This window comes from Pseudorasbora parva, chromosome 24 (assembly GCF_024679245.1).
Source record: "Pseudorasbora parva isolate DD20220531a chromosome 24, ASM2467924v1, whole genome shotgun sequence".
Lineage (NCBI taxonomy): Eukaryota > Metazoa > Chordata > Actinopteri > Cypriniformes > Gobionidae > Pseudorasbora > Pseudorasbora parva.
This window is the reverse complement of record NC_090195.1, coordinates 5,498,870-5,509,897: the sequence shown is the minus strand read 5'-3', so window position 1 is coordinate 5,509,897 and position 11,028 is coordinate 5,498,870. Positions and strand designations below refer to the sequence as shown.

Genomic DNA, 11,028 nt, shown 5'->3' with positions numbered 1-11,028 from the left:
CCCACTGTTTATTTTATCAAATGAGATGGTAACACTTGGTAAAGTAAAGTTGTATTTTATATGCTAACATATATAGCCAATGAACAATATTTTAACAAAGCCTGCAAATTTTGGTTAAAGTTTCTACATATTTCTACATATTCTTTTACATTTTAATATTACAAGTTTTTTTACATTACTGCAGACTAAGACAAGCTAACAATGAATATAGTCTGTATTTATAAATTAACATGAACTATAATTAACACACACTACAAAAAAAATAATTAGTTCTGTTAGCATATAAAAATGGGATGGGTTTTATGAGTGCATTACAGAGACAGTTCCCACAAAAATAACACTTCTGTCATACTCACCTTCAGGTTGTTCCAAACCTGTATGAGTTTCTGTCTTCTGCTGAACACTATGAAGAAATTTTGAAGAATATGGGTAACCAAACATTTGATGACTTCCATTGTATGAAAAAAATATTATGTAAGTCAATGGAGTCCATCAACTGTTTGGTTACCCAAATTCTTCAAAATATCTTCTTTTGTGTTCAGCGGGAGAAAGAAATTCATGCATGTTTGAAACAACATGAGGCTGAGTAAATATGGTGCCAGAATGGTGACTTTAAATGATGGCAGAATTTTCATTTTTGGGTGAATTACTGTTATTCATTGGCTGTATTTATGTCGTCCTGTCATAATATCTCCTGTACAGCAGATGGCAGCGGAGCACCAGACCAGTCCAGACGTACACGAAGAAATGTTTGTGTACATGTGACTCTGCATGTGATATAAATAACGATTGAAATAAAGTGACATCTCGTTAATTTATTTGCTCATCATTATTACGCCTCAGCAACACCATTATCATTGCTCGCGTATGATTTTAAATCTATTAAATGATTGTAAAAGTAAACGTCACGTCTATGTGTTTATAACTAGTGTTTGTTAGATTGAACTAATCATGTTTAAGACGCTGTTGTCATATGCTGTTTTAGACTTTGAACCCAAAACGCTTCCAATAAACTCCTCTAAGAGCTTAAAATAAGCAAAAACAAAACAGGGAAGATTTGACATTCAGAAGGTCTCATAAATAGCTTCGCAATGCCACCCATAAAGAACAACAGCAATGTGAAAAGGTAAGACTTGAACTGATGTCTCCATACATCTTCTATCATAAGAGATCTACCTTAAAGAATGCAAGAAATGCAGATGTTTTTGTGTCCAAGCTAGTCTTGATGACATTTTGTGCCATACATGTAATTAGTTGAGCTTTCCCCCCAAGACCAAAGCTGGACTGGAGGTTTCTGCAAAGGTTCTGCTGTATTCTGAAGATCCTTTTCCCATCCTGGTCCAACCAGACTGTCCGGATGTTCATGACGCTTCTTGGAGTCACACTTTCAGGTAATACACTTTTAACGTCTGGAACAGATTATGGTGGCTTGTTTTGTCTTCTTTCTCTGTTTGGTCAATGTATTTTTCTTTTCTTTTAGTCCAGCTTGTGATTTATCAAGTGGGTCTTATTCCGAGTCAGTTCTATGAGGTTCTGTCTGACAAGAGCTATGGGAAGTTCAAAGATCTGGTGGCGTTTGGGGTTCTGCTCATCCTGATTAATTCAACCGTGAGTTTGGTCTTGTACAGTATATCGTTTTCTGCAAGTCGCTTCAGGTAACAGCATCTGCTAACTATTTACTGGATTTGATGGTAACCCTTGGTTACTATATCCCTTGTATTATGGTAAAAATCTGTGTATGGTGTTTATATTAGAGTATGGGACACACACAAGCAATGAAACGTTACATGGACATTGAACTGATAAAAATGTACACCTACAGTGCAGTGTAAGTTTTTTCAGATAAAAGCATCTGACAAATGCATACAATATCGATATTTATCACAATATTCATTTACAATGAATGGGGAAGGAATTGCTTTCCACATATTTTTTTAGACCTTGAGAATGAATGTAAACACAATTAAACTCCACCTTTTAATTTAGGGCCCCATAAAATCCATGCCACTTTTGGAGTGTCTGTTTACACTAAGTGCAAATATCCCGCATTGTTGGCAGAGGCTATTTACACTAACTCCGCACATTGGCGTCTGGTTGAGCCAGACAAAATTACAAAAGACATTGAATTGTTTACAGTTCCAATAGTAGAAGAAATAATTCAAATCCGCCTTTCCCAAACTCACTCTACTCCCTTTCCCCATCACATATCAGATCGGAAAGGCATTTATTTCCAATAAGAAATAAAGAAAATATACAAAAAGTGTAAATAAAGTGTCTAACGTGTTTAATAATAAAGTGTTTATCGGTTAGGGTTAGTGGAGGTGTATGGAGGGATTTATTATCCCAATAAGACAGCATCCATTTAATAATTGTAATAAATATAATAATGTGCGCTCTGTTATTATTGCATACCATTTCATGTACAACAACACTGAGGTGCAAATAGTATCTGTCTCTATTTATAAGTATAAATAGCATCTGCACTATTAATAATAATAATAATAATAATAATAATATATTTTATTTGTAAAGCCCTTGCCTGACGTTTTCATACTCAATTCTAGTCAGAATATCAGTCTGATACTGCTCTAATGGGCTGTAATTATGGGGCGTGTTTACAACGAACCAGGAAAGATGTCAATTGGATAGACCTACAACCAATCAGAGCAACGGAGCGACGCATAACGTTATTTGTCAAATGTTGTTAGTTGGCGGGTTTTGTTGTAAAAACTTGGGAACTCTGTCTGCACGCAAGCTGGAATAAACGATCATTGCCGGTGTTGTAAAAAAAAAAAATTAAGGATACACAGAGTACTTACCAACACGATCATCATTTCTGAGAGAAATTGTGAAGGCGAATGCATATATGAACAAGCTCTCCGTTTAGGATTATAACAAATTCAACCAAGCTCCTGTGATGACGTGGATGATTACGTTACTGTTGATCATCTGTCAATTTCAATGGTCTGAACAGTTTCAGTTCGGGCATAATCACTCCTCTATGGATCGAGTCCAGACCAAACTGCCCGAGCTCAAATGTTGTGGGCGGGGCTGAGTTCGGCTGGCATTCAGGCTACTATTTACACTTACTTGCAAAGAAAATACTGCTATTTTTACATAGTGTAAATAGAATCTATCGCTATTTTCTTTAGTGTGAATCGCATATCGCTAAGAAAAGGCTGATTTTTCCACTGTGTAAATAGAGTTTATTGCTAGAACTTGCACTTTGTGTATAATCTATTGCTATTTAAACTTAGTGTAAATCGCTACCCTGCCCCCCCATATTCCTAGATTCTGTGTTCTCCATTTTATTTTTGGGGGGGATTTTGTGTTTTATGATTTAAAACAAATTTATATAAACTTTAAAAATTGAATCAATCTTTAAAAAATGTAATCAAATGAAAACTGCATGAGACATTTACATTTTTTTGTCAAATAATATGCTGCACAGAACTGTATAAATATAAGATATGGATGCAAAATCTATATAAAGTAGTAATACAGTTGGGGCTGCAAATTAGCCTTTGGCTATAAGCCTATATGTGGAGCATCGGCAGCATGAAATTGTAGCAATGTTTTTTTCTGCATTGTCCCTGTCAAATAAATAAATACATACATACAGTAGTGATATATTTCTTGAACTTTTATTTTGACGGTTTGTCGTGAAGATATGGTTTTAGTTTCACTTTCCGTGTGTATTTGACAGTATATTTTCTCAAATGAAATGGAGGAAAACTTGTGAAGTGATTCTTAAAGCAATTCTGGAGATGCAGTTCATGCGTTCTTATATTTTGAGACGGCAAATGCGGAAAACAGTGAGCATCACGTGTGCGAGTTTGTGTATCAGAATCAGTGCCGTTCATTTACACAGAGAAATAATTCATCAGCGACATGCCCTGACTGGCAACTGTCGCGTTTATACCTGCTGTTTATACCTGCTGTGTGATAGACTGTTAGATTACTTCATACAGAATGAAAATGTCCAGAGCTTATCATCATTATCGGCCTATATTTTACTGCAATATCGTTTATCGCTGAGTGCTACCTCAGAGTGTAGTTTAGAAACAGGCTATATGTTTTCATTTCGGGTTTATACAGCTTCCTTCAACAATGGAATATTCCGACAAACATCATAATCATAACAGAAATTCCACAACACATGTTGAAACTTTACTTTCATGTTCATTGCCCTAAATGAGTCACAACTCATTAACCCAATTAACCCAACTCAAATGGGTTCAATTGACCAGCAACATAGTTTATGGGTTAAAGAGGTAGTACTGCACTTGTAATTTGTATGCTGTATATTATCCAATCAAGGATTCATAATAAATCCCTAATCAATAATATATCTGTTCCTCAGCTGAAGAGTCTAGACCAGTACATCTCAAGTCTGCTGTATATCAGCTGGAGAAAGTCTTTAACTGAAGAAATCCATAGCACATATTTCAAAGGACGTGTTTACTACACCCTCAACGTACTGTGCAAAGACATCGACAACCCGTAATGTATTCACACAACATTTCTTTATGTGTCGGTTACACTTCATTACTTAAGAAGACTTGATTAAATGTACTCTGTTACCGGTTTATTTTGTGTTTGTGTCATGTAAAGAGACCAGCGCATCAGTCAGGACGTAGAGAGGTTATGTAAGCAGATGAGCACTATGGCGAGTCGACTTCTCATCTCTCCGTTCACTTTGACCTACTACACCTATCAGTGCTTCAACAGGTCAGAGAGATGCTGCTGCACTTGTGTGTTTGTGTTGTATATAATTTGATTGTATTTGCATTATTGTAAGAAATCATTATTGTCAGTGGCAGTTAAAGGGATAGTTACCCAAACATGAAAATTAGCCCATGATTTACCCATCACATCACCTCAGAAGGCCTTTATTAACCCCCCGGAGCCGTGTGGAGCACTTTTATGATGGATAGATGCACTTTTATAGACTTCAAAACAGATCAGCCATTCACTGCCATTATAAAGATTGGAAGAGCCAGGACATTTTTTATATAACTCTGATAGTATTCGTCTTAAAGAAGAATCTCATATACACCTAGATGACTTTTTGGGTGAACTATCCCTTTAAAACACATGACAAGCAAACAATTTCAGATGTATGCATTTTAACTTATGATAAAACGGTAGTATATTATCTATAACTTTATAATGCATTCTCCATAAAAGCTATAGCAAAGTGTTACTAAATACTCTTGTATCTTATTTCATCCCTCTAGTTTTGCTTTGAAAGATTCGATAGGATAACTTTTTCTTACCTTTCGGTGCTGTAGTGCGGGCTGGATTGGATTTGTCAGCATCTTCGGCTACTTTGTGGCTGGAACCATCATCAACAAGCTCTTGATAGGACCCATCGTGTCCTTGTTGGTTGAGCAAGAAAAGCTGGAGGGAGACTTTAGGTAGATCTATACAAAACGAGAAATATAATATAAATGACAATCACAGATGCTGAAGCATAACAATAGTTGCCACTGCTATCTGATTTTATTCTTTGAATGAATGCAGCAGTGTTTTAGCAGGTCTGTTTTGCCTGTCTAATGTCTTTCTAGGTTTAAACACATGCAAATTAGAGTGAACGCAGAATCTGCCGCCACCTTCAGGTTAGTGCGTACTATCAGCATTTCTGCCTGAATTGCTCACTATACATATAATCAAATCACAGAGCAGGAGAGCATTGTTGTGTGTTTGATCAGGGCAGGGAAGGTGGAACACATGCGGACTGACCGAAGGCTGCAGATGCTCTTATCCATTCAGAGAAGCCTGATGAACAAAGAGCTTTGGCTTTACAGTAAGAGAGCATTCAGAAGATTGTACAGTATACATAAAATGTGCAATATTTCTCACTTTTGTTCCTAAAATATACAGCGGCAGAAGCAAAATTTAATATCATGCATTTACATCTGAACCGCCAAAAAGTGCCATTTTGCAGGCATTAAGCCGCCTTATCAATCCAGTTTAAAATAATAAAATCTGTGTTCTGTTCTCTACAAAATGCCTATTGTTTTGCTTCTTTAAAGTGGGGGTTAACACCTTTGACTATCTGGGCAGTATCCTCAGTTATATAGTAATCGCCATCCCCATCTTTGCTGGACAGTATGATGGCCTGACACCTGGAGAACTGAGCGCTCTTGTCAGCAAGGTGACTTCCTTCAAACCTTTTATGCAAAATTCACTTTTACATGATGTTAAAACATAAGTGTGTTCGTAGTGAGCGTACACAACCTGCCTATAATGGTAAAAATCCTCATAAATCACAAGCAGTGTCTCAGAATAAGCAGTTTGCAGTTTCAATTGTAATGTGACCTTACATATGGTTAGGCTCCACCCATGACTGCTGACAGACTCCGCCCTATTAGCATAGACTCCGCCCTTATGAAATGGTTTTAAAAGGCATGCAGAAAAATAAACTTACATGATGATGCATATGTTTGGTTTTGATTGAGTATCTGAGACATGAGTTGTAAAGGCTCAGCCCACTTCTGGGGAAATAGAACCGGGTGCAGCAGCTCATTTGCATTTAAAGATACAGCACATGCACGAAAACAGCATGTTTTTCCTTCTGCTCAAAAATGGGCATTTACAACATGGTATAATAAATGATCTTCTGGGGTATTTTGAGCTGAATCTTCACAGACATTCTGGAAACACCTGAGATATTACATCTTGTAAAAAGGGGCACAATAGGTCCTTTAATGTGACAAACAAGTGCTTCTACTCTTGAGTGAAACTTGGCTGTCCGCAATATGTTAATCACGTCACGTGTCTCTTTCAGAATGCTTTCGTCTGTATCTATCTGATAAACTGCTTCACTCAGCTCATAGATCTCTCAACCACTGTGTCTGATGTCGCTGGATACACACACAGGTAAGATGCACTGTTGATGTTATGATTACTTCTTGATTAGCTAAAAAAATATATTTTCGTTGGTTCCAGAATTGGAGAATTGCGGGAAGCGATGGCAGACATTGCCAAGAAGCAGTGTGACTATGAGCAGTATGATCTTCTATCAAAGGTTGAATCTTACAGGTAATTGAATGATTGACATTGAAACTGGTAAATTAAACTAACTGAAAGTAGTTTAGATCGGTTCACATCATTTCAAGACTCAAACTCGAGATCTAATGCAGATCTAAAAGAGTTCCTGGTAGTCCAAAATGAGCAGTGTTATTTTAGTGTCAGTGATATACTATTAGTTTTTATGGTGTGAGTAAACGATAATAATGATGCACAGTAAATGCTATTTTTTCTTACTGATTCAAAGATTTTCGTTAAGCAGGCACATAGAGTTTCATTGAGGGGATCCAGACTTTAGTACAGTAAGACTATAAATTATTTAAGGCTGTCCATGCCAATCATGTTAGCAACATGATAATTCATCCTAGCAATGTGCTTCATCATGTTAGCAATACTTTTAATCATGTTAGTGATACAACATGATGGCAATGTGTTAAAACATGTTAACTATGATAACTATGTTAATTAATGTTAACGGCATGCTAATTCATGTTAGCAGTGTGGTAAAACATGCCCAATCATGTTAGCAAAGTGTTAAAACATGCAACATGTGAATTCAGACTATCAATATGTTAATGTTAAGTTAGCAAAGTGTTCAAAAATGTTAGTATCAAGCTAATCAATTTATGCAACGTGTTAGAACAAGCTAAAAACTTTAATTAATGTAATCATTGATCTAAAGCATGCTAAGAGCATGTTAATTCATGTTAACAATGTGTTAAAACCATAGACTGTACAAAAGAATATGGACGTAGTGACCGTGACGTCACCCATAGGATTCTGAAAAGCAGTTTTGAAGCCTACAGTAGTCGAGCTGGCCGTTGCCATCTTGGCAGCACATCACACCCGTCACTCCTGGATAACTGACAAAGGGCAAAGAGGCAGGATGTAGGCGGAGCCGGGGTGGTGACTAACAGACAGCAGACAACCGCCTATCCACCTGTCACTCAAAGTGGCCACACCCTTAATTATGCAGCTCTTTAAGGGTTTATATAATGTAAACAAATTAGTTATAAAAAAATTCACACCCCTCGCAGTTGTCATAAAGGGCAAAATGAGCTTTTTAGACCAAAACCACAGTTTTTAGCAGGCTGTAAACATGTTTTTTCCTGAGGCATTTTAACATGAGCTCAATGAGATTCTGCTCCCTTTTGGAGCCATGTTCCTAGTGGCCAGTCGAGGAATTGCAGTTTAATTCTCTTCTGTATTGGCTTCAACAGAAACTGGGGGAGGTTGGTAAACATGTTAGCAAAATGTAAAGTAATGCTAGACACATGCTAAGACATGCTAACAACATGATAAAAACATGTTAGGAAGCTTATAAAACTTTCACTTTCAGACAGATTTGTCAATAAAAGTTTGCTTCAGTGACCTTTACTTTCTAGTTATTGTTGTTATCAGCAATCTTATGAACAATTATAATAATTCTCTATCAGTGACCGGGAGCTTCACAGCGTCCCAGCAGACACAGCGTTTGAGCTGGATCGTCTCTCCTATAAATCCCCCGTCTCAGAGGAGCTGCTGGTGAAAGATTTGACCCTAAAGATCAGTCAAGGAATGCACCTGCTCGTGGTGGGAAACACGGGAACAGGGAAGACCTCCCTACTGAGGGTCCTCAACGGCCTGTGGGAGCCATGCAGTGGTACGCGACAGAGATGACCCAAAATAAAATGATCAGATGAAGAAATCTGCATCGTTGAATCATCCTGCTCTCCTGTTTCTCAGGTTCTGTGGAGATGACCACATGTTTTGGACCGAGGGGTGTCCTCTTCCTGCCACAGAAAGCATATCTAACTGATGGCACTCTCAGAGAACAGGTGAGAGGAGAAAAAAACATTTGTTGCTACCAATTATGCACAATTCTACATATAATACAGTTTTGTTTGTAAAAATTATTATTGTGAATAAAAATGTGAGTGTATTTTTTGATGGTGACACCAATTTTCTGGCTTTGCCTTGTAGGTTATCTATCCATTAATGGATATATACCCTTCCTCAGGTACAGATGAACCTAATTTAAACAACCTAAAGATGAGCATTATTTAAAAAAATAGATGTATCGCTCAAATGTAAAGCATGTACATTATGAACTGTTATATAAATAAACAAATAATCTTGATAAGGAAGCCAATGCAAACTTATCAAGTTGATTTGTAAGCCAATTAAACTACACACCTCTGGCTTTAGAAATATGGATTATGATGATATTTCACACTTTTAACCATTATAAATTCTTCTTCTAGGGTCTATAGATGATGAAAGAATATTAAAATACCTGGAACTTGTTGGTTTGGTAAGACTGATCTGCTTCAGTAATGTCTATGATTCATTTAAATGTTTTGAGTTCCTCACGCGTCCTCTTTATAATTTGATGTCTTTTAAACTTTTGTAAGCAGCATGTTTTTGTGTTTTTTGTATGTCAGTCGAATCTTCTGACCAGGATCGGAGGACTGGATACACAAGTGAACTGGAACTGGTGAGAAATGAGTATCAATATCTGAATATGAAAATTGTGGGTGTTTTAAAGGGTTGGCTCACCCGAAAATTCTGTCATCATTTACTCACCCTGATATCGTTCCAAACCCATAAGACTTTTGTTCATCTTCATCAACACAAATGAGGTTCATTCTCATGTTATGCAGCACGTTTGTATCAAATCATATAGATTAGTTTTACAATCTTTTTATGAACGTTTTGAAGCGTGAGTGTGGTAGTTGCGTAGCTGTCAAAGTCAACTATCCCTTTAAAAAAATAAAAATGGGATTTTATGTTTGTTTGTTTTTGACAGGTATGACGTTTTATCACCAGGAGAAATGCAGAGGCTTTGCTTTGCTAGACTGTTTTACTTGCAGCCCAAATATGCTGGTCAGTTCCTGCATAGTCTCATCAAATTTCCTGTAGATTTTGTAATTGTTATAATCATTTAAATATACCTGTGTCATGAGTAAAACATGCAGTTTGATTTAGTACTGGATGAGGCCACAAGCGCTCTGACGGAGGAGGCCGAGGGGCAGCTCTATAAGACCTGTAAGCAGCTGGGAATGACCCTCATCAGTCTGGGTCATCGTAGCACCCTGGAAAAGGTGATGATCTGACCTTTTTGCATTCACTAACACAACATCACTGTGAATTTTTATATGGCCTGTGCATAGTTTTTTTTTTTTAATTGTGCTCTTTAAACAGTATCATGATGTCATGCTGCGACTGTGTGGAGGTGGCCAATGGGAGCTCACCAAACTCAAAGAGGCGTGATCCTTCAGACTTGCACTACAATGAGAAGATATTGGTCCGGTGTGTGGTTATGGGTGCAATCATCCATGAGACCAAAGATAAATCTTATCATGTTTACATGACAGCATACTGCAATTTCTTTTGATACTCTAATAACGGCGTATTTTGCTGCTTGTTGATGTCTCAGTTGATGGTTGTTGTTTTTTGTTTTGTTATGTAAGTATATGCTGCTTCATTCAACTTTTGTTGGTTGTTTCTTGCCAAATGGATTTTTGTAATAAGGAACGTTTAAAAGTATTTCAAAAGTAACCTGAGAAAGTGCCTTAGAATATATTTCAAATATATATTTTATAAACATGACTGATATTAAAATATTTGGCCACACAAATGTCTCAGTGGTGATTTTTGTCATATGTGTTTTTAATGAGAGAAGCTGTGTACTTCTAATGTTTGGCTACATTCATTTAAATGATTCTAGAGAGCACAAAAATGTGTAATTTCTTTGCCTGACCAGTAGAGGGCCAACATTTTCCAGCCACAGCTGAATAACAATTCAAATCCATTAATAAAATTGCATGAGTTTAAGCTCAGAATTAAAATATGAACTAGCTCTCTTCCTAATAAATACTCCATTAATTAATCTGGATTGTAAATACTTTTAAATAACTATTACTTTCTCAAATGCATTATTTTAAATCCATCAGGAAAGGCGTGGAATGTTTGGAAGAAGTAAAAAATGTACCTCCCCACTATATCTTGTTG

The 11,028-nt window shown here is 36.8% G+C and overlaps 1 protein-coding gene across 3 annotated transcripts; it reads left to right on the top strand.

Moving 5' to 3' along the window:
- Positions 1-757: 757 nt before the first annotated feature.
- abcd4 (ATP-binding cassette, sub-family D (ALD), member 4) lies at positions 758-10,641 on the top strand. Of its 3 annotated transcripts, none has more exons than XR_010901458.1 (19): positions 758-1,126; positions 1,273-1,391; positions 1,481-1,608; positions 4,364-4,503; positions 4,615-4,731; positions 5,295-5,420; positions 5,571-5,621; positions 5,715-5,809; positions 6,039-6,160; positions 6,794-6,885; positions 6,955-7,047; positions 8,472-8,677; positions 8,761-8,852; positions 8,998-9,034; positions 9,279-9,328; positions 9,459-9,511; positions 9,824-9,900; positions 9,993-10,118; positions 10,219-10,251. XR_010901458.1 is itself a non-coding variant. In XM_067435259.1 (19 exons), the coding sequence occupies exons 1-19, from the start codon at positions 1,092-1,094 to the stop codon at positions 10,285-10,287; spliced, it is 1,818 nt and encodes a 605-aa protein (XP_067291360.1). In that variant the 5' UTR covers positions 759-1,091; the 3' UTR covers positions 10,288-10,641. The 3 variants fall into 3 exon arrangements, 2 of the variants coding, with proteins under 2 accessions (XP_067291360.1, XP_067291361.1); XM_067435259.1 differs by having other exon boundaries at positions 759-1,126; positions 10,003-10,118; positions 10,219-10,641; XM_067435260.1 differs by lacking the exons at positions 758-1,126; positions 1,273-1,391; positions 1,481-1,608 and having other exon boundaries at positions 4,370-4,508; positions 10,003-10,118; positions 10,219-10,641.
- The last annotated feature ends 387 nt before the right edge of the window (positions 10,642-11,028 follow it).